The sequence below is a fragment of the Erinaceus europaeus genome, chromosome 17 (genome assembly GCF_950295315.1).
Source record: "Erinaceus europaeus chromosome 17, mEriEur2.1, whole genome shotgun sequence".
Lineage (NCBI taxonomy): Eukaryota > Metazoa > Chordata > Mammalia > Eulipotyphla > Erinaceidae > Erinaceus > Erinaceus europaeus.
The window spans coordinates 786,892-813,313 of record NC_080178.1 but is presented as its reverse complement, the minus strand read 5'-3'; the positions used below and the strand labels follow the sequence as shown (position 1 = coordinate 813,313).

Genomic DNA, 26,422 nt, shown 5'->3' with positions numbered 1-26,422 from the left:
CACCTACCCAGAAGCTGGAGGAACACGGACAGGGAGGGACTCGGTGCCCAGGTCCATAGCGGCACATGGCAAAGACCTGCGAGCAGCCAGAGCGCCCCTGCAGATGACTGCACACCGAGCCGTGGGACACCCAGTCAGCGGAGTGCTACTCAGCAGTAAGAAGGGAGGACACCGTGTCCTTTGGGAGAAAGTGACGGAGGTGGAGAAGGGGAAGCAAGGCAGGAGGGAAGGGCAGCTGCAGAGAGGCTTCACTCATGCGGAATACGGAGAAGCGAAGCGGACATACAAATATGAAAGATAGACAAAATATCAACCCGTCCCCGAATGTGAGAGAGCCAAAGTGTCTATCTATGGGGGTGGGGTGCGGCACAGACCTTTGGTGACAGGAGTGGTAGAATAAAAATATTGATGAAAATCGATATAAAAATAAAATTTATCAAGCCCTCGGCTCCCCACCTGCAGGGGAGTCGCTTCCCAGGCGGTGAAGCAGGTCTGCAGGTGTCTGTCTTTCTCTCCCCCTCTCTGGCTTCCCCTCCTCTCTCCATGTCTCTCTGTCCTGCCCAACAACGATGACAGCAATAACAACCACAATAATAACTACAACAATAAAACAACAAGGGCAACAAAAGGGAATAAATAAAAATAAATAAATAAAAATTAAAAAGAAAGAGAGAAATCAGAAAGAAAGAAAGAGACAGAGAGAGAGAGAGAGAGAGACAGTCACCCAACAACTCTGAACTACTGACAAGCACAGTCCCCAGCAGTGTGGGAGGCTGGGAGAGTCTCACTCCCTGAGCAGCGTTGGAGGCCTGGCGAGGAGCCCCACGCCCAGCCCCAGCAGAGCACAAGGCCAGGCCCCGAGGCTAGGAGAGTAGGCCCTGGGAGTGGGGCAGGCAGACCCTCAGGCTGGGCATCTGGAGTGTGGGGTTCGAGCCTTCACTGCGTTCTGTGCCCAGCTGAGTGCAGAACAGGGCTGAACATGGTCGCTGGCCAGGCTGCCCCACTCTTCCCCGAAGAGAACACTGCATCGCCTCTGAGAGGAAGGTTGTGGGTGTGGGGCCAGGATGGAAGTCTGGGGTGGCAGAAGAGGCCCCACACTCAGTGAGGCCCCCTGGGTGCAGCCAACCAGAATCTCAGGTCCAGAGGGCACCGCTGGAGGAGGGAGCACAGGTCCTGAAGGTGGGACCAGGTGACTGGAGGTGACACAGGACTTCCCTTAGGATACAACAGAAATAGCAACAGGGAAGTGAGCCCGGCTGCCCTGCCAGGTATATAGAGGCCCCGCCCGCCCCCCAGCTCCACACCCACCGCCCTCTCACCTGCTCCTCTCACCTCCTCACCTCAACCCACCACGACCATGAGCTGCTCTGGCTGTTCCGGAGGCTGTGGCTCCAGCTGTGGGGGCTGTGGCTCCAGCTGCTGTGTGCCCGTGTGCTGCTGTGTGCCAGCCTGCTCCTGCTCCAGCTGTGGCTCCAGCTGTGGGGGCTGCAAGGGGGGCTGCAAGGGCTCCTGCGGGTCCTGTGGGTCCTGTGGGGGCTCCTGTGGGTCCTGTGGGGGCTGCAAGGGCTCCTGTGGGTCCTGTGGGGGATCCTGTGGGGGCTGCAAGGGCTCCTGTGGGTCCTGTGGGGGCTGCAAGGGGGGATGTAAGGGCTCCTGTGGGTCCTGTGGGTCTTGTGGGGGATCCTGTGGGGGCTGCAAGGGCTCCTGTGGGTCCTGTGGGTCCTGTGGGGGATCCTGTGGGGGCTGTAAGCGCTCCTGTGGCTCTTGTGGCTGCTGTCAGTCCAGCTGCTGTCAGCCCTGCTGCTGTCAGTCCAGCTGCTGTAAGCCCTGCAGCTGTCAGTCCAGCTGCTGTAAGCCCTGCAGTTGTCAGTCCAGCTGCTGTAAGCCCTGCTGCTGTGAGTCCAGCTGCTGTAAACCCTGCTGCTGTCAGTCCAGCTGCTGTAAGCCCTGCAGCTGTCAGTCCAGCTGCTGTAAGCCCTGCTGCTGTGAGTCCAGCTGCTGTAAGCCCTGCTGCTGTCAGTCCAGCTGCTGTAAGCCCTGCTGCTGTGAGTCCAGCTGCTGTCAGCCCTGCTGCTGTCAGTCCAGCTGCTGTAAGCCCTGCTGCGTCCCCGTGTGCTGCCAGTGCAAGATCTGAGCCTTGTTCAGCCCCGTCAGCTCTCAGGGGATGTTTCCTGAGTGGTGAATCCGGGCTGTAGCTGCCTCTCCTTATCTAGGCATCATCCCTCCATCTCTCCGTTCACCTGTGTATCTGTCTCCATCTTGTGCGCTAGTTTCTCTCTGTCCTGTTACTAAATAAATAAATAAATAAATAAATGTCCTAAGCTTTCACCAGCATCCAGATGTTTGACTTCTGTGCAGAGGACGGGGCCGCAGCAGAAGCCAGCAGAGCATGCTCGGGGCAGGGGGTTCTCCCGGCCTGTGTCCTGATGCAGACCTGAGCTGCCCGTCTCCGCAGACAGGACACAGGGGTCCACGGGGAAGGGGATTCTCCCCTTCAAGGCCGGAGCCCTGTCCTGCAGCACAGTCTCTGCAGTGACCTCGCTCACCGTCACAGCTAAGGGGGCGCCGGGGTCAGGAGCCTGTGGCTGTGGGTCCCTAAGCTGTGAGCTTGTCTGCTGAGCCCACGTCCTGCTCCGTGCCCTGCTGGGAGGTGGGGTTCTAAGATAGCTTGTGTCTGTCTTCCACCCCTCACACTTAGAAGATGAACCATTTCCACTTGTGAGGGCTGGGCAGCCAGCAGCAAGGTTTCCTGCCTTTCCTCTGAGGTCCCTGGTTCAATCCCCAGCACCGCCATAAGCCAGAGCTAAGCTGTGCCGTGGCCTGCCTCTCTCTCTCTCTCTCCCTCTGTCTCATCTCTCTGTGTGTCTCTCTTTTTCCATCTCTCCCTCCCTCCTCTCTCATTTCTCATCAAAAATTAATTAATATTCTTTATCCCCCGGCATGGACCAGAATTCTTTCTGGGGAGCAGAAGGTGGGAGTTCTGGCTTCTGTCATTGCTTCTCCGCTGGCCATGGGCATGGGTGTTGGCAGATGGATCCACACCCCCAGCCTGTGTCTGTCTGTCCCTAGTGGGGCAGAGCTCTGGGGAGGGGAGGCTCCAGGACACATGGGGTGAGGGCGTCTGCCCAGGGAAGTCAGGATGGCGTCCTGGCAGCATCTGCAGCCTGGTGGCTGAAAGGCAGTAAGATATACAGAAGGACAAATTGTTTAATGATCAGGATCCTAGAGGCAAGAACATAGCAGGTGAGAAATGGGGTCTTTGTGTGGGAAGAATCTGGCAAGTCTATTTTAGGTGTTGTCCAAGGAGACAGTGATTCACTAGTTTCTGCCTGAGCCTGATAGCTCACATGCAGGTGGGCTAAAGGTCTTGTCTGGGGAGACGGTGTCAGAGTTGGGACTAGGACTAGAGAGCCGGGTCAGGGCAGAGTAGCTCCCAGATACGGGAAAAGTGTATCAACACCGTTAACTCTAGACCCCACCAGTGTGACCCAGGGTCCAGACCTACTCCTACTTAGCACAGAGGCCTGTGTGACCTCTGCATCCCTGCTCCCTGTGAAGAATCTGGGTCCACACTCCCAGAAGGTGAAAATAGGGGCGCTCCCAGTGGAGGGAGGGGAGAGGGACCTCTGGTGGTGGGAATTATATGGAACTCTACCCTCTTATCCTACAATGTTGCTAATCATTGTTAAATCACTAATTTAGGGAAAAAATTGAAGAAAACAAATAAGGATAAAACAGAGCTCCATCAAAAGAATATAATTTTCAAAGCCTGTGTGAGCGCTGCAGGTGCCACAGGACCGGCTCCTCACAGGCTGGCTGCAGGGTGGGCCCGGGGAGCAGCGGCCGGTCAGACGCACAGCAGCCCAGCCCCGCAGTCAGGACGGGAGCCGAGCCGAGCTGCGCGGCACAGGGAGGACTGGAGGCTGCAGGTGGACTGGCCCCATCCAGAATGTGGGCAGAGGCTGAATGATCAGAGGACATCCATGTACTTCATGTGCTGACAACAATTAGAATATTCAACTAAAATCAAAATGACTGAGCTTCCAAATCACACACCTAGAAAAATAAACCACGTAAGGTACACCAAGACTATCAAGTTGGGGCCGGCTGGTGGCGCACCTGTTCCCATACAAGGACCCTGGTTCGAGCCCCCATCCCCCCACCTATAGGGGAAAGTCTACAAGTGGTGAAGCAGGGCTGCAGGCGCCCCTCTCTCCCTTTCTCTTGACTTTTGGCTGTTTCTATCCAATAAATAAATGCAATAAATAACTATAATTAAACTATGAAGTTCTAAAATTATTAGTAGAGCCCACTCCATCAAGGTATTTTATCCTTTTCAGTATATATGCATTCAGGTTTGTTCATAATTTTTCCCTTTTTAATCATACATGATTTTTTTGTTGTTTTTTCACCAGGATTATCACTGGGGCCTGCTGCAAGCACTAGGAATCCACTGTGCCTGGCAGCCTGTTATCTTTTTCTTTTTAATTTTTTTCCCACTCAACAGTAAATACAATAGTTTCTTATATTTAAGGTTTTATTTATTTATTTATTTATTGGAGAATTAATGTTTTACATTAGACAGTAAATACAATAGTTTGTACATGCATAACATTCCCAGTTTTCCAAATAACAATACAACCCCCACTAGGTCCTCTGTCATCCTTCATGGACCTGTATTCTCCCCACCCACCCACCCCAGAGTCTTTTACTTTGATGCAATACGCCAATTCCAGTTCAGGTTCTCCTTGTGTTTGCTCTTCTGATCTTGTTTTTCAACTTCTGCCTGAAAGTGAGATCATCCCATATTCATCCTTCTGTTTCTGACTTCTTTCACTTAACATAATTTTTTCAAGGTCCATCCAAGATCGGCTGAAAACAGTGAAGTCACCATTTTTTGTAGCTGAGTAGTATTCCATTGTGTATCTAGACCACAACTTGCTCAGCCACTCATCTGTTGTTGGACACCTGGGCTGCTTCCAGGTTTTGGCTATTACAGATTGTGCTGCCAAGAACATAGGTGTACACAGATCTTTTTGGATGGGTGTGTTGGGTTCCTTCGGATCTACCCCAGGAGAGGAATTGCAGGGCCACAGGGTGGGTCCATTTCTAGCCTTCTGAGAGTCTCCAGACTGCTCTCCACAGAGGTTGGACCCACTGACATTCCCACCGGCAGTGCAGGACCCCCCACCCTCTCCAGCATTTGCTGCTGTTATCTTTTCTGATGTGTGACATCCTCACAGGAGTGAAGGGGTCTCTCGTTGTTGTCTTTATTTGCATTTCTCTGACAGTCAGAGACTCGGAGCAACTTTTCTCCTTTATTTTTTCTTTATTTTTAAAAAATTTTTATTAATATTTATTTATGTATTCTCTTTTATTGCCCTCGTTTCATTGTTGTAGTTATTATTGTGGTTGTTACTGATGTCGTCATTGTTGGACAGGACAGAGAGAAATGGAGAGAGGAGGGGAAGATAGAGAGCGGGAGAGAAAGACAGACACCTGCAGACCTGCTTCACCGCCTGTGAAGCGACTCCCCTGCAGGTGGGGAGCCAGGGGCTCGAACCGGGATCCTTAGGCTGGTCCTTGTGCTTTGTGCCACCTGCGCTTAACCCTCTGCGCCACCGCCCGACTGCCCTTCTTTTTTCTTTCTATTTGATTTGATAGGACAGAGAGAAATTAAGGTAGGGAAGCTGACAGAGAGAGGCAGAGACACCGCAGAGCTGCTTCACCACTCACGATGCTTCCCCTCTGCTGATGGAGAGCAAGGCTGTGAGCCCCAGTCCTTTCACATGGTAGCATGTGTGCTCAACCAGGTGCACCTCCACCCAGCCCCCAGAGAGACAGGTGGGGTCCCGAGACTCCCCCTCTTGTGACTTTCACAGTGGGCTCAGGGAGGCTGAGGGGGGCCGGGAAGGGGGGTGTGCCGCGGCCATTGTCCCCAGCTGCTCACGCCTGGCCTGTGAGCCCAGCAGACAGGACCAGGGATTCAGAGCAGGTGTGGACAGCACAGTGGCCGGCTCCCTCCAGCAACAGGGAGCTCTGTCCTTCCCCCTGAGAACCTGTCCCTTCGGAGGCCCTGACAGCGGCCAGGTGGGTAAGCCCTGCGGACACTGGCTGACAGGCAGCGCCGACTCAGGCCGGGGTGGGCTGGACGTCAACCCGCAGCCCATGGGGACAGCCGCAGCGGGGGCTGGGAGCCAGGCGCTCAGCAGATCAGCAGGGCGGACTCCCTGCCTGTGGCAGACAGGCGTGTCCTCAGCTCCAAGGAGGAGAAAGACACAGAGAAGGTGGCAGCTAATAGTGGAAATGAAAGGGACAGAGCAAACACAGGGTCACAGAGGCCGGTCTGAACCCACGCCGTGCGCGTCCTGAAGACATGCTGCCAACAGACCAGTCAACCAATTCAAGTAAATGAATAAACAGTCAAGAAGCAAGGAGACGGCACAGGGTCTGCAGAGACTCTCCTGCCTGAGGCCCCGAGGTCCCAGGTTCAATCCCCAGCACCACCAGCAGCCAGAGCTGAGCAGGGCTCTGGTAAAGTTAATTTATTTATTTATTTATACCCTGGGCTAGGGAGACAGTATAATGATTACACAAAGTAACTCTCCTGCCTAGGGATCTGAGGTCCCAGGTTCAATCCCCAGCACCACCACCAGCCAGAGCTGAGCAGGGCTCTGGTAAAAAATAATAATAGGGGAGCCAGGTGGTGGCGCAGCAGGTTAAGCGCACGTGGAGCAAAGCCCAAGGACCGGCGTAAGGATCCCGGTTCGAGCCCCCAGCTCCCCACTTGCAGGGGAGTCACTTCACAAGCAGTGAAGCAGGTCTGCAGGTGTCTGTCTTTCTCTCCCCCTCTCTGTCTTCCCCTCCTCTCTCCATGTCTCTCTGTCCTACCCAACAACAATGACCGCAATAACAACAATAATAATAACTACAACAATGAAACAACAAGGGCAACAAAAGGGAGAAAATAGCCTCTGGGAGCAGTGGAATCTTAGTGCAGGCACCGAGCCCCAGCAATAACCCTGGAGGCCAAAGAAAATAGCAGTCGTAGTAGTATAAAAGAGAAAGAAAGGACAGTGCAGGACTCCTGAGCCGGGTTCTACGGTGGCCCCAGTGTGGTGTCTGCGTACGAAGACCCCGTTGGGGCCGAGAGGGAGCTGGCACTACGGTTCCACCAGAAGACTTTCTTGTTGTGACCCCGAAGGCCCCAGGTTCAATCCCCCAACCCCAGCATAAGACAGGTCTCAGTTGTGGGGAGAGCAAACAAGTCAACAGCCCAGTCTCCTGAGAGCAGGAGGCTACTCGTGGCTCCTCTCCGCTTCTCCTCTGGCTCAGAGCCTCCGACCCCTTCTCTGCTGGCGCTGCTCTGTCAGCAGGAGAATCGCTCACAGACTCCGCTGAGGCTTCGGCAGAAAGACCCAGTTCAGAGGCAAATGTTGACAGGACCCATTTTACAAACCTGACCTGCTGCCAAGAAGCATCTCCTCAAAATCAGGATAGAGAAGATTGAAAGAAAGAACGAACGAACGAGAAAAACTAGTCAGCATGAGGGGCCAGACGGTGGCTCACCTGGTTGAGCTCACAAGTTACAGTGGGCAGCGACCCGGGTTCAAGCCCCCGGTCCCCACTCGCAGGGGGGAAGCTTCCCGAGTGGTGAAGCAGGGCTGCGGGTGTCTCTCTGTCTCTCTCCCTCTCTGTCTCCCCCTTCCCTCTTGATATCTGGCTGTCTCTATGCAATAAATAAAGATAATAAAAAATAACAAAGAAAGGAAATAGACGATGAAGTCAGAGACTGGGTAGCAGAGAGGTCCTGAACAGGACAGGGAGCGCGGGAGACCGGAAGCCCCTCGGCCAGGAGACCTGTGCGTGGAGCGGCCGCTGCCAGAGGCCACGCGGGACAGAGAAGGCGTCCGAGCCCCGTGGCAGCCGCTGGCCGGCTTCCCAGGGCACGTGCGTCAGGGGCCCACAGGACACTGAGGAGCCCTCGGGGCAGAGGAGAGGGGGGCAGGCACCGCGGAGGGGGTCTGAGTGGACACGTGGTGGGTCCCCGCCCCGGGGACACCTTTCCAGTGCGGGAAGTCAGGGCCGCAGGTGTGAGACAGGGGGGTGGGCAGGAGTTTCTAATTAGAGAGTCCTCAAAAGGGAGAGCCACATTTAGAGGCCGACAGAGTGGCTCTTCCCTCAGCCAGGGGGCATGAGGAAACAGAGGCACAAACACCTGCCAGGGGAAGCAGGAAGCGGGCACGTGCCCGGCTGCCCTGCCAGGTATATAGAGGCCCCGCCCGCCCCCCCAGCTCCACACCCACCGCCCTCTCACCTGCTCCTCTCACCTCCTCACCTCAACCCACCACGACCATGAGCTGCTCTGGCTGTTCCGGAGGCTGTGGCTCCAGCTGTGGGGGCTGTGGCTCCAGCTGCTGTGTGCCCGTGTGCTGCTGTGTGCCAGCCTGCTCCTGCTCCAGCTGTGGCTCCAGCTGTGGGGGCTGCAAGGGGGGCTGCAAGGGCTCCTGTGGGTCCTGTGGGGGCTGCAAGGGGGGCTGCAAGGGCTCCTGTGGATCCTGTGGGGGCTGCAAGGGGGGCTGCAAGGGCTCCTGTGGGTCATGTGGGGGCTGCAAGAGCTCCTGTGGGTCCTGTGGGGGCTGCAAGGGGGGCTGCAAGGGCTCCTGTGGGTCCTGTGGGGGCTGCAAGGGGGGCTGCAAGGGGAGCTGTGGATCCTGTGGGGGCTGCAAGGGGGGCTGCAAGGGCTCCTGTGGGTCCTGTGGGGGCTGCAAGGGCGGCTGTGGCTCTTGTGGCTGCTGTCAGTCCAGCTGCTGCCAGCCCTGCTGCTGTCAGTCCAGCTGCTGTCAGCCCTGCTGCTGTCAGTCCAGCTGCTGTAAGCCCTGCTGCTGTGAGTCCAGCTGCTGTAAGCCCTGCTGCTGTCAGTCCAGCTGCTGTAAGCCCTGCTGCTGTCAGTCCAGCTGCTGTAAGCCCTGCTGCTGTCAGTCCAGCTGCTGTAAGCCCTGCTGCTGTGAGTCCAGCTGCTGTAAGCCCTGCTGCTGTGAGTCCAGCTGCTGTAAGCCCTGCTGCTGTCAGTCCAGCTGCTGTAAGCTCTGCTGCTGTCAGTCCAGCTGCTGTAAGCCCTGCTATTGTGAGTCCAGCTGCTGCCAGCCCTGCTGCGTCCCCGTGTGCTGCCAGTGCAAGATCTGAGTTGGAGCCCTGCCTCTATCTGCCCAGCCACCCTGTTCCCTGTGCATAGTGGTGACTCGTCCCCCTTTGTGTCCCTCCTCTAGGCAGTTATGTGGAGCAGTTTCAGCCAGGAGTCTTCGCAGGCACAGACAAAAGATTCCTGCTGGCCTCCCCCAGGTCACTCCTGAATCTTGTCACCATTCCGGTTTCCGGCCCTGACCTGATGTCCCACAGGCCCCTGCGAGGTGGATAGATAGCCATTGCTGGTTAGTCCCACGTCTCCAGCCTGCTTCCCCGACACCCCTGCCCCCACCTGTCTGTCCACACTGGGTTCTGACTCCAGTCCCCCCAGCCACCCAGACATTGCGGAAGTAAATAAATAGCCCACACACCACATGCCATGTCTGACTCTTTCTCTCTGACACTTCAGAACCTGGAGCCCTGAGCTCCCAGACGGGCTGCCCGTGACGCCGTATTCCCACCACATGGGTCCACGCGACCCACCCCACCTAGAGAGCAGCTCCCACACCTGCAGGTGTGATGTCAGCCACTTGGATAACCGCTTGAGGGGGGATCTGTCTTGGGTGACCCCTTGGGGACTCCTGCCTCCTCCGAGTGCAGCGCTGGCCCCAGCTGACAGACAGGACACACTGCCACCGGCAAACTTTCCATCTTAAAAATGAATATTCTTGGCCGGGGGTAGACAGCATAATGGCTCTGCAGAGACTCTCATGCCTGAGGCTCCAAAGTCCCAGGTTCAACACCCCCACACCACCATAAGCCAGAGCTGAGCAGGACTCTGGTAGTAATAATAACGATTTTCTGAAGCTGGGGAGGCAGCTCAGTGGTTCTGCAAAGGCTTCTGCCTGAGGCTCTGAGGTCCCAGGTTCAAATCCAGCTCCACCATCAGCCAGAACTCAGCAGGCCTCTGGGGAAAATAACAATGATAATTATTATTACTATGATTATTGTTATTATGATGATTATGTTGGGGAAACAGTATGATGGTTCTTCAAAAGACTCTCCTTCCTGAGGCTCTGAAGTCCCAGGTTCAGTCCCCAGCACCACCATCAGCCAGAGCTCATCAGGGCTCTGGATAAAATGATAATAGTAGTAATAATAATAAAGAAGAAGAAGAAGAAGAAGGAAGAAGAGAAACAGCATGTTGGTTTTGCAAAAAACTCCTGCTTGAGGTTCTGAGGTCCCGGGTTCAAGTCCCAGCACAGCCATCAGGCAGAGCTGATCAGTGCTCTGGGTAAAATTCGTAGTAATAACAGTAGTAGCAATAGTGGTGGTGTTGGTGGTGGTGGTGGTGATGATGACGGTAGTAGTAATAGTAATAATAATCATCATCCTAATGAGGTTGGGGTTGTAGCATGATGGTTTTGCAAAAAGACTCTCCTGCCTGAAGCTATCAGGTCATGGGCTCAACTCCCAGCACCACCATCAGCCAGAGCTCAGCAAGGCTCTGGGTAAAATGATAACAGTAATAATAATAAGAAGGAGGAGAAGGAGGAGAAGAAACAGCATGCTGGTTCTGCAAACGGACTCTCCTGCCTGAGGCTCTGAGGTCCCAGGTTCAATTCCCAGCACCACCAGCAGGCAGAGCTGAGCAGGGCTCTGGAGAAAAATATAATAATGTCCGGGTCCAGGAAAGGGCTCACCCAAGAGCACCAGGACCCAGGCATGGGCCCCACACGGGAGCACCGTGCACAGCACGAGGGTGGAGAGGGGCTGTGATGTCTCTGCTTCTCTCTTCACCCCTCTATCTGAAATTGAAAAGAAAAAAGTTCCTCTCTGAGCAGTGGGACTGCACATGTGTGAGGTCCAGTGCAGCCCCAAAGCACATCAGTGAAAACCCACAAAGCTGTCGTGAGAAAACCAGCTGTGGACAGGCTCCCTTACACGTAGACAGACCGCGCACACGGGTGGGCGGGTGTCGGCGGGAGGTGGGGACAGGGCTTCAGCTCCCCGCTGTGGACTCATCACACTCGGGGTATGAGGGGTGCAGGGCTTGGAGTACCTAGCTAACAGTACTGTCGTGCTTTTGCACAGAGAGCCTCCCACCTCCCCAGCCCAATTTCCATTTATTTTTTCAAAGAGAAAGGAGAAAGAGGGGGAAACAGGGAGGGAAGGAATGAGGAAGGGAGGGATGGAGGGAGGGAAGGAGACATCACAGCACTGCCCCTCCAATCACGGAGCTCCCCCCGGTGTCATGCATGGTGCTGCCATGTGGTGCTGGGGCTTGGTCCAGGGCCCATTCTCTCTCCACTCTATGGAGTGATTGGTGATTCCACTCTATGGAGTGACACGGACAGAGAGAGGGAGAGGAGAGACAGGACAGCTCCACCACCCACTGGTCACTCCTGTGGGACTGGGTGCAGTGGACCTGGGTTCGAGGAGTCCCGGAAGCAGGGAGCTGGTGTGGAGGGGAGGGGCAGGGGGAGGCTTCTGTGGGGCCTGAGGGAGGAAGCTGAGGTGGGGGGCAGACACAGCCCCTCTGAGTATTAGCAGAAAGAGAAATAAAACTAGGGGTTGGGTGGTGGCAATGCACCCTGTCAAGCAGACATATCACCAGGCACAAGGACCCAGGTTCAAGCCTCCACTCTCCATCCTCAGGGGGAAGCTTCATGAGCAGTGAGCAAGTCTGCAGGTGTGTCCTCTCTCTGCCTCTCTCTCTTCTCTCTCCTCCTCCTCCCCTCTCAATTTCTCTCAGCCCTGTCCAAAAAAATTGAAAATAAATAAATAAGGAAGGAAGAAATGCCCCCTGGGAATGGTAGATTTGCAGTGCTGGCAATGAGCCCCAGAGATAACCCTGGTAGCAATAAAAAAGAAATAAAGAAATTAAGAAAGGAAGGAAGGGCAAGTCGGGAAGTAGTGCAATGGGTTAAGTGCACGTGGTGCAAAGTGCAAGGACCGGGCATAAGAATCCTGGTTCGAGCCCCTGGCTCCCTACCTGCAGGGGAGTCACTTCACAGGCGGTGAAGCAGGTCTGCAGGTGTCTGTCTTTCTCTCCCCCTCTCTGTCTTCCCCTCCTCTCTCCATTTCTCTCTGTCCTGTCTTGCCCCTGCCAGCGGGGCGGTGAACAGGGGCTAGGAACCCATGAAACCTGGAATGAAAGGGACAGGAGACACAAGAAATGACAGCAAGACAGGACTCTGATCAAGCTGCAAAATTTTATTGTGTTCACAGGCATTTTAAGGCTTTGGGGAAGGGGAAGGCAGAGATCGCGGTGGAGGGTCCCTTGCAACTATTTCTGTTAAACTATAACTATATGGTATGTCACTATAACTATATGGTATGTCACTTAGTTTCTGGCAAACATCCTTCCTACGGGAATTAGAAACTTATCTCGAGGGCTTCTGTTGTTTCAAGGCTTAGCTTCTATCAAGCAGAGAAATGGCTCCTGGCACTGTCTAACAATGACGACATCAATAACAACAAGAACTACAACAACAATAAAAACAACAAGGGCGGGTGGCGAGGTGGGGAGAATACAGGTCCAAGAAGGTTGACAGAGGACCTAGTGGGCGTTGTATTGTTATATGGAAAAGTGGGAAATGTTCTGCATGTACACACTATTATATTTACCGTTAAATGTAAAACATTAATTGCCCAATAAAGAAATTAAAAAAAAACACAAGGGCAACAAAGAGAAAATAAATATAAACACATTTAAAAAGAAAAGGAAGGAAGGAAGGGATAGAGAGAAAGAGATAGAAAGGAAAAAAAAAGTAAAACTAGCCCCAAATTATTAAATGGGGGAGGGAATGTCATGTCTCTTCAATAAATGGTGCTGGGAAAACTGGGTTGAAACATGCAGGAGAATGAAACTGAACCACTTCATCTCACCAGACACACAAGTCAACTCCAAATGGATCGAGGACCTGGAGGTTGGACCAGAAACTATCAAATACTTAGAGGAAAATATTGGCGGAACACTTTCCCATCTACACCTCAAGGGCATCTTTGATGACAGAAAACCTAATTGCAAGGAGACTAAATCAAAACAGATCAATGGGACGACATCACAGTGAAAAGCTTCTGCACAGCCAAAGAAACCATCACACCAACAAAGAGACCCCTCACAGAATGGGAGAAGATCTTCACGTGCCAGACACCAGACAAGAGACTGGTCACCAGAACGTCAAGAGAGGTTACAGAGAAAAGGACAGGATGCAGACGGGGCAGCCCCTGTGGAGACTGTGTGGCGGTCCCCACACAAATAAACACGGAATCACTTTGTGACCCAGCAACCCCACTCTGAGGCATCTACCCCGTGGACATAAAAACACCGACTCAAAGGGACACGAGCAGCCCTGTGCTCACAGCTGTGTTATCCACAACATCTAGAGAGTGGACGCAGCCTCGACGCCCATCCGCAGAGGACTGGGTAGAGAATCTACGGGACATAGACTCCATGGAGTACCACTCTGCCATCAAAAAGAGGAGATTGTATTCTTTGGATGGGAAGTGGATGGAGCTGGAGGTGAGGATGCTTAGTGAAGTCTGAGAGGAAAGAGAGCTGCCAGATGGTGTCACTGATACGTGGAATCAGAGATCTGATTCACATGGAGTTGACAAAACAAACAAAAACAGAGGCAGGCGGACTGTAAGACTTGTAAGAACTCTGGTGGTGACCTTTGGGAGGGTGCGGACACAGGGCTCTGTGGTGGCTGTGGTGTGGGAGTAGACACTGAAATCTTACAGTCTTGTAACAAACTATTAGTCACAAATGAAAACTGAAATAAATAAATATTATCAGAAGGGTGGCGTGACCAAGCACTCCCATGGTGAGGGGTGGTCCAGAGACCCCAAGGCCCCAGCTGGGAGCGGCCCTGTCCTCACGCCTCACGTGCCCTTGGCCAAGCCCAAGCTGGAGCCAGTGGGAGCGGGTGGGCAGAGCAGGCTCAGCGGGGTCCCGGCGGGGTCCCGGCGGCAGGGAGGCCGTGTTCTGGTGACGGCAATGAGAGCAGACAAAGACTACATGTGGAGGCTTGTGCAGTGAGATGGTTTTATTGACAGGAAAGTTTTGCACAGAGCTCAGCTTGGAGCAGAGCTGGGGGAGGTGGGCTCAAGTGTGGGCAGGGCAGGGCAGGGCAGGGCAGGGTGGGGCAGGGCAGATGCAGGGCAGGGCGGGACGGGACAGGGCGGGGCAGGGCAGGGGCAGGGCGGATTCAGGGCAGGGCAGGGCAGGGGCGGGGCGGCACGGGGCGGGGTAAATGCAGGGCAGGGCAGGGGTGGGGCAGGGCAGTGCAGGGCAGGGCAGATTCAGGGCAGGGCAGATTCAGGGCAGTGCAGATTCAGGGCAGGGCAGATTCAGGGCAGGGCAGTGCAGGGCAGGGCAGATTCAGGGCAGTGCAGGGCAGGGCAGATTCAGGGCAGATTCAGGGCAGTGCAGATTCAGGGCAGGGCAGGGCAGGGCAGGGCAGATTCAGGGCAGGGCAGGGCAGATTCAGGGCAGGGCAGATTCAGGGCAGGGCAGATTCAGGGCAGGGCAGGGCAGATTCAGGGCAGGGCAGGGCAGATTCAGGGCAGTGCAGATTCAGGGCAGGGCAGATTCAGGGCAGGGCAGATTCAGGGCAGGGCAGGGCAGATTCAGGGCAGGGCAGGGCAGGGCAGATTCAGGGCAGTGCAGGGCAGGGCAGATTCAGGGCAGTGCAGGGCAGGGCAGATTCAGGGCAGGGCAGATTCAGGGCAGGGCAGGGGTGGGGCAGGGCAGGGCAGGGCAGAGCAGGGCAGGGCAGGGCGCCTTCTGAGCCCAGCAGAAACCAGCTCACCCTCAAGGCCACCGTGGACGCAGACAGGGGCCAGGCCCGCACTCGGCAGAGACAGGCCCTCAGAGCCACAGGCCAGCTGTGCTCGTTCATCTGAGGACTGTGGGGCACTGGGCGGCATCATGGGTAACCATCTCAGAGCCTCAGGTAGGAGGGTGGCACACAGCTGAGCTGTGTGTCCTGGACACTGTGAGACAAAAGGGGACAGGAAGACAGGAAACCGGAAGAGGCAAGAGGAGCAGGGCAGACTGGCACAGGGTGCAGCTGGGAGAGCTGACGGGGCTGAACAAGGCTCAGATCTTGCACTGGCAGCACACGGGGACGCAGCAGGGCTTACAGCAGCTGGACTCACAGCAGCAGGGCTGGCAGCAGCTGGACTGACAGCAGCAGGGCTTACAACAGCTGGACTGACAGCAGCAGGGCTTACAGCAGCTGGACTGACAGCAGCAGGGCTTACAGCAGCTGGACTCACAGCAGCAGGGCTTACAGCAGCTGGACTCACAGCTGCAGGGCTTACAGCAGCTGGACTCACAGCAGCAGGGCTGGCAGCAGCTGGACTGACAGCAGCAGGGCTTACAGCAGCTGGACTCACAGCAGCAGGGCTTACAGCAGCTGGACTCACAACAGCCACAAGAGCTACAGCCCCCCTTGCAGCCCCCACAGGACCCACAGGAGCCCTTGCAGCCCCCCTTGCAGCCCCCACAGGACCCACAGGAGCTCTTGCAGCCCCCATATGACCCACAGGAGCCCTTGCAGCCCCCCTTGCAGCCCCCACAGGATCCACAGGAGCCCTTGCAGCCCCCCTTGCAGCCCCCACAGGACCCACAGGAGCCCTTGCAGCCCCCCTTGCAGCCCCCACAGCTGGAGCCACAGCTGGAGCAGGAGCAGGCTGGCACACAGCAGCACACGGGCACACAGCAGCTGGAGCCACAGCCCCCACAGCTGGAGCCACAGCCTCCGGAACAGCCAGAGCAGCTCATGGTCGTGGTGGGTTGAGGTGAGGAGGTGAGAGGAGCAGGTGAGAGGGCGGTGGGTGTGGAGCTGGGGGGGCGGGCGGGGCCTCTATATACCTGGCAGGGCAGCCGGGCACGTGCCCGCTTCCTGCTTCCCCTGGCAGGTGTTTGTGCCTCTGTTTCCTCATGCCCCCTGGCTGAGGGAAGAGCCACTCTGTCGGCCTCTAAATGTGGCTCTCCCTTTTGAGGACTCTCTAATTAGAAACTCCTGCCCACCCCCCTGTCTCACACCTGCGGCCCTGACTTCCCGCACTGGAAAGGTGTCCCCGGGGCGGGGACCCACCACGTGTCCACTCAGACCCCCTCCGCGGTGCCTGCCCCCCTCTCCTCTGCCCCGAGGGCTCCTCAGTGTCCTGTGGGCCCCTGACGCACGTGCCCTGGGAAGCCGGCCAGCGGCTGCCACGGGGCTCGGACGCCTTCTCTGTCCCGCGTGGCCTCTGGCAGCGGCCGCTCCACGCACAGGTCTCCTGGCCGAGGGGCTTCCGGTCTCCCGCGCTCCCTGTCCTGTTCAGGACCTCTCTGCTACCCAGTCTCTGACTTCATCGTCTATTTCCTTTCTTTGTTATTTTTTATTATCTTTATTTATTGCATAGAGACAGCCAGATATCAAGAGGGAAGGGGGAGACAGAGAGGGAGAGAGACAGAGAGACACCCGCAGCCCTGCTTCACCACTCGGGAAGCTTCCCCCCTGCGAGTGGGGACCGGGGGCTTGAACCCGGGTCGCTGCCCACTGTAACTTGTGAGCTCAACCAGGTGAGCCACCGTCTGGCCCCTCATGCTGACTAGTTTTTCTCGTTCGTTCGTTCTTTCTTTCAATCTTCTCTATCCTGATTTTGAGGAGATGCTTCTTGGCAGCAGGTCAGGTTTGTAAAATGGGTCCTGTCAACATTTGCCTCTGAACTGGGTCTTTCTGCCGAAGCCTCAGCGGAGTCTGTGAGCGATTCTCCTGCTGACAGAGCAGCGCCAGCAGAGAAGGGGTCGGAGGCTCTGAGCCAGAGGAGAAGCGGAGAGGAGCCACGAGTAGCCTCCTGCTCTCAGGAGACTGGGCTGTTGACTTGTTTGCTCTCCCCACAACTGAGACCTGTCTTATGCTGGGGTTGGGGGATTGAACCTGGGGCCTTCGGGGTCACAACAAGAAAGTCTTCTGGTGGAACCGTAGTGCCAGCTCCCTCTCGGCCCCAACGGGGTCTTCGTACGCAGACACCACACTGGGGCCACCGTAGAACCCGGCTCAGGAGTCCTGCACTGTCCTTTCTTTCTCTTTTATACTACTACGACTACTATTTTCTTTGGCCTCCAGGGTTATTGCTGGGGCTCGGTGCCTGCACTAAGATTCCACTGCTCCCAGAGGCTATTTTCTCCCTTTTGTTGCCCTTGTTGTTTCATTGTTGTAGTTATTATTATTGTTGTTATTGCGGTCATTGTTGTTGGGTAGGACAGAGAGACATGGAGAGAGGAGGGGAAGACAGAGAGGGGGAGAGAAAGACAGACACCTGCAGACCTGCTTCACTGCTTGTGAAGTGACTCCCCTGCAAGTGGGGAGCTGGGGGCTCGAACCGGGATCCTTACGCCGGTCCTTGGGCTTTGCTCCACGTGCGCTTAACCTGCTGCGCCACCACCTGGCTCCCCTATTATTATTTTTTACCAGAGCCCTGCTCAGCTCTGGCTGGTGGTGGTGCTGGGGATTGAACCTGGGACCTCAGATCCCTAGGCAGGAGAGTTACTTTGTGTAATCATTATACTGTCTCCCTAGCCCAGGGTATAAATAAATAAATAAATTAACTTTACCAGAGCCCTGCTCAGCTCTGGCTGCTGGTGGTGCTGGGGATTGAACCTGGGACCTCGGGGCCTCAGGCAGGAGAGTCTCTGCAGACCCTGTGCCGTCTCCTTGCTTCTTGACTGTTTATTCATTTACTTGAATTGGTTGACTGGTCTGTTGGCAGCATGTCTTCAGGACGCGCACGGCGTGGGTTCAGACCGGCCTCTGTGACCCTGTGTTTGCTCTGTCCCTTTCATTTCCACTATTAGCTGCCACCTTCTCTGTGTCTTTCTCCTCCTTGGAGCTGAGGACACGCCTGTCTGCCACAGGCAGGGAGTCCGCCCTGCTGATCTGCTGAGCGCCTGGCTCCCAGCCCCCGCTGCGGCTGTCCCCATGGGCTGCGGGTTGACGTCCAGCCCACCCCGGCCTGAGTCGGCGCTGCCTGTCAGCCAGTGTCCGCAGGGCTTACCCACCTGGCCGCTGTCAGGGCCTCCGAAGGGACAGGTTCTCAGGGGGAAGGACAGAGCTCCCTGTTGCTGGAGGGAGCCGGCCACTGTGCTGTCCACACCTGCTCTGAATCCCTGGTCCTGTCTGCTGGGCTCACAGGCCAGGCGTGAGCAGCTGGGGACAATGGCCGCGGCACACCCCCCTTCCCGGCCCCCCTCAGCCTCCCTGAGCCCACTGTGAAAGTCACAAGAGGGGGAGTCTCGGGACCCCACCTGTCTCTCTGGGGGCTGGGTGGAGGTGCACCTGGTTGAGCACACATGCTACCATGTGAAAGGACTGGGGCTCACAGCCTTGCTCTCCATCAGCAGAGGGGAAGCATCGTGAGTGGTGAAGCAGCTCTGCGGTGTCTCTGCCTCTCTCTGTCAGCTTCCCTACCTTAATTTCTCTCTGTCCTATCAAATCAAATAGAAAGAAAAAAGAAGGGCAGTCGGGCGGTGGCGCAGCGGGTTAAGCGCAGGTGGCACAAAGCACAAGGACCAGCCTAAGGATCCCGGTTCGAGCCCCTGGCTCCCCACCTGCAGGGGAGTCGCTTCACAGGCGGTGAAGCAGGTCTGCAGGTGTCTGTCTTTCTCTCCCGCTCTCTATCTTCCCCTCCTCTCTCCATTTCTCTCTGTCCTGTCCAACAATGACGACATCAGTAACAACCACAATAATAACTACAACAATGAAACGAGGGCAATAAAAGAGAATACATAAATAAATATTAATAAAAATTTTTTAAAAATAAAGAAAAAATAAAGGAGAAAAGTTGCTCCGAGTCTCTGACTGTCAGAGAAATGCAAATAAAGACAACAACGAGAGACCCCTTCACTCCTGTGAGGATGTCACACATCAGAAAAGATAACAGCAGCAAATGCTGGAGAGGGTGGGGGGTCCTGCACTGCCGGTGGGAATGTCAGTGGGTCCAACCTCTGTGGAGAGCAGTCTGGAGACTCTCAGAAGGCTAGAAATGGACCCACCCTGTGGCCCTGCAATTCCTCTCCTGGGGTAGATCCGAAGGAACCCAACACACCCATCCAAAAAGATCTGTGTACACCTATGTTCTTGGCAGCACAATCTGTAATAGCCAAAACCTGGAAGCAGCCCAGGTGTCCAACAACAGATGAGTGGCTGAGCAAGTTGTGGTCTAGATACACAATGGAATACTACTCAGCTACAAAAAATGGTGACTTCACTGTTTTCAGCCGATCTTGGATGGACCTTGAAAAAATTATGTTAAGTGAAAGAAGTCAGAAACAGAAGGATGAATATGGGATGATCTCACTTTCAGGCAGAAGTTGAAAAACAAGATCAGAAGAGCAAACACAAGGAGAACCTGAACTGGAATTGGCGTATTGCATCAAAGTAAAAGACTCTGGGGTGGGTGGGTGGGGAGAATACAGGTCCATGAAGGATGACAGAGGACCTAGTGGGGGTTGTATTGTTATTTGGAAAACTGGGAATGTTATGCATGTACAAACTATTGTATTTACTGTCTAATGTAAAACATTAATTCTCCAATAAATAAATAAATAAATAAAACCTTAAATATAAGAAACTATTGTATTTACTGTTGAGTGGGAAAAAAATTAAAAAGAAAAAGATAACAGGCTGCCAGGCACAGTGGATTCCTAGTGCTTGCAGCAGGCCCCAGTGATAATCCTGGTGAAAAAACAACAAAAAAATCATGTATGATTAAAAAGGGAAAAATTATGAACAAACCTGAATGCATATATACTGAAAAGGATAAAATACCTTGATGGAGTGGGCTCTACTAATAATTTTAGAACTTCATAGTTTAATTATAGTTATTTATTGCATTTATTTATTGGATAGAAACAGCCAAAAGTCAAGAGAAAGGGAGAGAGGGGCGCCTGCAGCCCTGCTTCACCACTTGTAGACTTTCCCCTATAGGTGGGGGGATGGGGGCTCGAACCAGGGTCCTTGTGTGGGAACAGGTGCGCCACCAGCCGGCCCCAACTTGATAGTCTTGGTGTACCTTACGTGGTTTATTTTTCTAGGTGTGTGATTTGGAAGCTCAGTCATTTTGATTTTAGTTGAATATTCTAATTGTTGTCAGCACATGAAGTACATGGATGTCCTCTGATCATTCAGCCTCTGCCCACATTCTGGATGGGGCCAGTCCACCTGCAGCCTCCAGTCCTCCCTGTGCCGCGCAGCTCGGCTCGGCTCCCGTCCTGACTGCGGGGCTGGGCTGCTGTGCGTCTGACCGGCCGCTGCTCCCCGGGCCCACCCTGCAGCCAGCCTGTGAGGAGCCGGTCCTGTGGCACCTGCAGCGCTCACACAGGCTTTGAAAATTATATTCTTTTGATGGAGCTCTGTTTTATCCTTATTTGTTTTCTTCAATTTTTTCCCTAAATTAGTGATTTAACAATGATTAGCAACATTGTAGGATAAGAGGGTAGAGTTCCATATAATTCCCACCACCAGAGGTCCCTCTCCCCTCCCTCCACTGGGAGCGCCCCTATTTTCACCTTCTGGGAGTGTGGACCCAGATTCTTCACAGGGAGCAGGGATGCAGAGGTCACACAGGCCTCTGTGCTAAGTAGGAGTAGGTCTGGACCCTGGGTCACACTGGTGGGGTCTAGAGTTAACGGTGTTGATACACTTTTCCCGTATCTGGGAGCTACTCTGCCCTGACCCGGCTCTCTAGTCCTAGTCCCAACTCTGACACCGTCTCCCCAGACAAGACCTTTAGCCCACCTGCATGTGAGCTATCAGGCTCAGGCAGAAACTAGTGAATCACTGTCTCCTTGGACAACACCTAAAATAGACTTGCCAGATTCTTCCCACACAAAGACCCCATTTCTCACCTGCTATGTTCTTGCCTCTAGGATCCTGATCATTAAACAATTTGTCCTTCTGTATATCTTACTGCCTTTCAGCCACCAGGCTGCAGATGCTGCCAGGACGCCATCCTGACTTCCCTGGGCAGACGCCCTCACCCCATGTGTCCTGGAGCCTCCCCTCCCCAGAGCTCTGCCCCACTAGGGACAGACAGACACAGGCTGGGGGTGTGGATCCATCTGCCAACACCCATGCCCATGGCCAGCGGAGAAGCAATGACAGAAGCCAGAACTCCCACCTTCTGCTCCCCAGAAAGAATTCTGGTCCATGCCGGGGGATAAAGAATATTAATTAATTTTTGATGAGAAATGAGAGAGGAGGGAGGGAGAGATGGAAAAAGAGAGACACACAGAGAGATGAGACAGAGGGAGAGAGAGAGAGAGAGGCAGGCCACGGCACAGCTTAGCTCTGGCTTATGGCGGTGCTGGGGATTGAACCAGGGACCTCAGAGGAAAGGCAGGAAACCTTGCTGCTGGCTGCCCAGCCCTCACAAGTGGAAATGGTTCATCTTCTAAGTGTGAGGGGTGGAAGACAGACACAAGCTATCTTAGAACCCCACCTCCCAGCAGGGCACGGAGCAGGACGTGGGCTCAGCAGACAAGCTCACAGCTTAGGGACCCACAGCCACAGGCTCCTGACCCCGGCGCCCCCTTAGCTGTGACGGTGAGCGAGGTCACTGCAGAGACTGTGCTGCAGGACAGGGCTCCGGCCTTGAAGGGGAGAATCCCCTTCCCCGTGGACCCCTGTGTCCTGTCTGCGGAGACGGGCAGCTCAGGTCTGCATCAGGACACAGGCCGGGAGAACCCCCTGCCCCGAGCATGCTCTGCTGGCTTCTGCTGCGGCCCCGTCCTCTGCACAGAAGTCAAACATCTGGATGCTGGTGAAAGCTTAGGACATTTATTTATTTATTTATTTATTTAGTAACAGGACAGAGAGAAACTAGCGCACAAGATGGAGACAGATACACAGGTGAACGGAGAGATGGAGGGATGATGCCTAGATAAGGAGAGGCAGCTACAGCCCGGATTCACCACTCAGGAAACATCCCCTGAGAGCTGACGGGGCTGAACAAGGCTCAGATCTTGCACTGGCAGCACACGGGGACGCAGCAGGGCTTACAGCAGCTGGACTCACAGCAGCAGGGCTGACAGCAGCTGGACTGACAGCAGCAGGGCTTACAGCAGCTGGACTGACAGCAGCAGGGCTTACAGCAGCTGGACTCACAGCAGCAGGGCTTACAGCAGCTGGACTGACAGCTGCAGGGCTTACAGCAGCTGGACTGACAGCAGCAGGGTTTACAGCAGCTGGACTCACAGCAGCAGGGCTTACAGCAGCTGGACTGACAACTGCAGGGCTTACAGCAGCTGGACTGACAGCTGCAGGGCTTACAGCAGCTGGACTGACAGCAGCAGGGCTGACAGCAGCTGGACTGACAGCAGCCACAAGAGCCACAGGAGCGCTTACAGCCCCCACAGGATCCCCCACAGGACCCACAGGACCCACAGGAGCCCTTGCAGCCCCCACAGGATCCCCCACAAGACCCACAGGACCCACAGGAGCCCTTACATCCCCCCTTGCAGCCCCCACAGGACCCACAGGAGCCCTTGCAGCCCCCACAGGATCCCCCACAGGACCCACAGGAGCCCTTGCAGCCCCCACAGGACCCACAGGAGCCCCCACAGGACCCACAGGACCCGCAGGAGCCCTTGCAGCCCCCCTTGCAGCCCCCACAGCTGGAGCCACAGCTGGAGCAGGAGCAGGCTGGCACACAGCAGCACACGGGCACACAGCAGCTGGAGCCACAGCCCCCACAGCTGGAGCCACAGCCTCCGGAACAGCCAGAGCAGCTCATGGTCGTGGTGGGTTGAGGTGAGGAGGTGAGAGGAGCAGGTGAGAGGGCGGTGGGTGTGGAGCTGGGGGGCGGGCGGGGCCTCTATATACCTGGCAGGGCAGCCGGGCTCACTTCCCTGTTGCTATTTCTGTTGTATCCTAAGGGAAGTCCTGTGTCACCTCCAGTCACCTGGTCCCACCTTCAGGACCTGTGCTCCCTCCTCCAGCGGTGCCCTCTGGACCTGAGATTCTGGTTGGCTGCACCCAGGGGGCCTCACTGAGTGTGGGGCCTCTTCTGCCACCCCAGACTTCCATCCTGGCCCCACACCCACAACCTTCCTCTCAGAGGCGATGCAGTGTTCTCTTCGGGGAAGAGTGGGGCAGCCTGGCCAGCGACCATGTTCAGCCCTGTTCTGCACTCAGCTGGGCACAGAACGCAGTGAAGGCTCGAACCCCACACTCCAGATGCCCAGCCTGAGGGTCTGCCTGCCCCACTCCCAGGGCCTACTCTCCTAGCCTCGGGGCCTGGCCTTGTGCTCTGCTGGGGCTGGGCGTGGGGCTCCTCGCCAGGCCTCCAACGCTGCTCAGGGAGTGAGACTCTCCCAGCCTCCCACACTGCTGGGGACTGTGCTTGTCAGTAGTTCAGAGTTGTTGGGTGACTGTCTCTCTCTCTCTCTCTCTCTGTCTCTTTCTTTCTTTCTGATTTCTCTCTTTCTTTTTAATTTTTATTTATTTATTTTTATTTATTCCCTTTTGTTGCCCTTGTTGTTTTATTGTTGTAGTTATTATTGTGGTTGTTATTGCTGTCATCGTTGTTGGGCAGGACAGAGAGACATGGAGAGAGGAGGGGAAGCCAGAGAGGGGGAGAGAAAGACAGACACCTGCAGACCTGCTTCACCGCCTGGGAAGCGACTCCCCTGCAGGTGGGGAGCCGAGGGCTTGATAAATTTTATTTTTATATCGATTTTCATCAATATTTTTATTCTACCACTCCTGTCACCAAAGGTCTGTGCCGCACCCCACCCCCATAGATAGACACTTTGGCTCTCTCACATTCGGGGACGGGTTGATATTTTGTCTATCTTTCATATTTGTATGTCCGCTTCGCTTCTCCGTATTCCGCATGAGTGAAGCCTCTCTGCAGCTGCCCTTCCCTCCTGCCTTGCTTCCCCTTCTCCACCTCCGTCACTTTCTCCCAAAGGACACGGTGTCCTCCCTTCTTACTGCTGAGTAGCACTCCGCTGACTGGGTGTCCCACGGCTCGGTGTGCAGTCATCTGCAGGGGCGCTCTGGCTGCTCGCAGGTCTTTGCCATGTGCCGCTATGGACCTGGGCACCGAGTCCCTCCCTGTCCGTGTTCCTCCAGCTTCTGGGTAGGTGCCTGGCGGTGGGATTGCTGAGCCCGTGGCATTTCCGTCTGCGTCTGTTGAAGGACTCTCCAGGCTGTTCTCCAGAGTGGCTGTCCCGGTCTGCACCCCTCCAGCAGGGTGGGGGAGCTCCTCTCTCTCAACATCCTCTCCGACGCTGACCTTCTCTCGTCTTACTGATGGAGCCCGTTCTCGCAGGTGTGGGGTAGAGTACAGCGTGGTTTAATCCGCGTTCTCGGGTGATGAGGGGATGGAGCATTTCTACACGTTTGTGGGCCGTGCGTCTCTCTTCTTTGGAGAACCGTCTATTTACATCTTCTGCCCACTTCTTACTGGGCTGTTCTTTTTCTTTGTTTTGTGACTTCTTTATAAAAAGGACCCCTGGTCGGTGAGGGGATGCAGGCTGGAGCACTGGGGTCACATGTGGGCCTCCAGACCCTCCCATGTGTGGGGTGGCAGGCTGCCCCCTTTTTAATCTTTTAAAAAAATGTTTTATTTATTTGCTCCTGGACAGAGACAGAGAGAAATCGAAAGGAAAGGAGGAAATAAAGGAGAGAGATAGAACAACACCACTGGCAGCCCTGCCTCACCACTTGTGAAGTTCCCCCTGCAGGTGGGGACCAGGGGCTCAAACCCGGGTCCTTGAGCCCTGGAATGTGAGCGCTCCGCCAGGTGCACACTGCCCAGCTGGGCCGTAGCACACCAGGTTAAGCACACGTGGCGCAAAGTGTAAAGACTGGTGTAAGGACCGGCATAAGGATCCCAGTTCTAGCCCCAGGCTCCCCACCTACAGAGGAGTCCCTTCACAGGTGGTGAAGCAGGTCTGCAGGTGTCTGTCTTTCACTCCTCTATCTTCCCCTCCTCTCTCCATGTCTCTCCTACCCAACAACATGAAAACAGCAATAACAACAAGGGCAACAAAAATTGGGGAAAATGGCCTCCAGGAGTGGTGGATTCGTAGTGCAGGCACAGAGCTCCAGCAATAACCCTGGAGGCAAAATAAGTAAATAAATAAAATCTTCTGTATGCCCCATGGACTCCATTCCTAAGTGTCTTCCTTAATGGACGAGAAGCCTGTCCACCTGGGGGCGCAGTGACAGCCAAAGCCCACCGCAATTCCTCCCCGTGGAGTGAGGCTGGGGGCTGGGAGACTCACTCATGTGGCCACTGTCATGGCCGCCAGGTGGGGACTGGCCCAGGTATCCCCAGGGGTCAGAGGGACCTGTGTGCTCCATGCAGTGTCTTGGAGATACGCCTGGGCGTGCTGAGGGTCAGGTACCAGGGTCCTCAGGTGCCCAAGGTGCGGGGAAGTCACCAGACAGACATCACAACCACTGGACCGGCGACACCATCTTGGGGGAGAGGACCAAAGCCAAGGAGCATCTGGCTCTGAGGAGACACAGCAGCTGGTGCCACCCTGGAGACGTGGACAGCACGTGCGCTGGCACTAAAGTCTCGTCAGTGTGCGGGGTCAGCGGGCACAGGACTCCCCCTCAGGGGGCTCAGTGGGGAGCACTGCTGCAGGACAGAGCACGGGTGCTGAAGGTGGGACCAGGTGACTGGAGGTGACACAGAAGACTTCCCTTAGGATACAACAGAAATAGCAACAGGGAAGTGAGCCCGGCTGCCCTGCCAGGTATATAGAGGCCCCGCCCGCCCCCCAGCTCCACACCCACCGCCCTCTCACCTGCTCCTCTCACCTCCTCACCTCAACCCACCACGACCATGAGCTGCTCTGGCTGTTCCGGAGGCTGTGGCTCCAGCTGTGGGGGCTGTGGCTCCAGCTGCTGTGTGCCCGTGTGCTGCTGTGTGCCAGCCTGCTCCTGCTCCAGCTGTGGCTCCAGCTGTGGGGGCTGCAAGGGGGGCTGCAAGGGCTCCTGTGGGTCCTGTGGGGGCTGCAACGGGGGCTGCAAGGGCTCCTGTGGGTCCTGTGGGGGCTGCAAGGGGGGCTGCAAGGGCTCCTGTGGGTCCTGTGGGTCCTGTGGGGGTTGCAAGGGGGGCTGCAAGGGCTCCTGTGGGTCCTGTGGGGGCTGCAAGGGGGGCTGCAAGGGCTCCTGTGGGTCCTGTGGGTCCTGTGGGGGCTGCAAGGGGGGCTGTGGCTCTTGTGGCTGCTGTCAGTCCAGCTGCTGTCAGCCCTGCAGCTGTCAGTCCAGCTGCT

The 26,422-nt window shown here is 55.5% G+C and overlaps 2 protein-coding genes across 3 annotated transcripts; one reads left to right on the top strand and one right to left on the bottom strand.

Moving 5' to 3' along the window:
* Positions 1-1,310: 1,310 nt before the first annotated feature.
* Positions 1,311-9,561, top strand: LOC132533937 (keratin-associated protein 5-5-like). Of its 2 annotated transcripts, none has more exons than XM_060177303.1 (2): positions 1,311-1,403; positions 8,381-9,561. In XM_060177303.1, exons 1-2 carry the CDS (start codon positions 1,358-1,360, stop codon positions 9,184-9,186), a joined length of 852 nt encoding a protein of 283 aa, XP_060033286.1. In that variant the 5' UTR covers positions 1,311-1,357; the 3' UTR covers positions 9,187-9,561. The 2 variants fall into 2 exon arrangements, with proteins under 2 accessions (XP_060033286.1, XP_060033287.1); XM_060177304.1 differs by having other exon boundaries at positions 1,343-1,431; positions 8,361-9,561.
* A 5,190-nt stretch (positions 9,562-14,751) lies between these two features.
* LOC132533969 (keratin-associated protein 10-4-like) lies at positions 14,752-22,978 on the bottom strand. The gene is made up of 4 exons (XM_060177352.1): positions 22,661-22,978; positions 22,155-22,444; positions 16,328-16,419; positions 14,752-16,135 (listed from the first exon to the last, which is right to left on the bottom strand). The coding sequence occupies exons 1-4, from the start codon at positions 22,918-22,920 to the stop codon at positions 15,236-15,238; spliced, it is 1,542 nt and encodes a 513-aa protein (XP_060033335.1). The 5' UTR covers positions 22,921-22,978; the 3' UTR covers positions 14,752-15,235.
* Positions 22,979-26,422: the final 3,444 nt, after the last annotated feature.

Coding starts and splice junctions, on each gene's coding strand:
- LOC132533937 (XM_060177304.1), top strand. CDS start 1,358: ATGAGCTGCTCTGGCTGTTCCGGAGGCTGTGGCTCCAGCTGTGGGGGC. Junction 1,432..8,360: donor TCCAGCTGCTGTGTGCCCGT/GTGCTGCTGTGT, acceptor CACGACCATGAG/CTGCTCTGGCTGTTCCGGAG.
- LOC132533969 (XM_060177352.1), bottom strand. CDS start 22,920: ATGAGCTGCTCTGGCTGTTCCGGAGGCTGTGGCTCCAGCTGTGGGGGC. Junction 16,420..22,154: donor CGTCCCCGTGTGCTGCCAGT/GCAAGATCTGAG, acceptor CTCGGCCAGGAG/ACCTGTGCGTGGAGCGGCCG. Junction 16,136..16,327: donor TGGCCGGCTTCCCAGGGCAC/GTGCGTCAGGGG, acceptor AGTCCTCAAAAG/GGAGAGCCACATTTAGAGGC.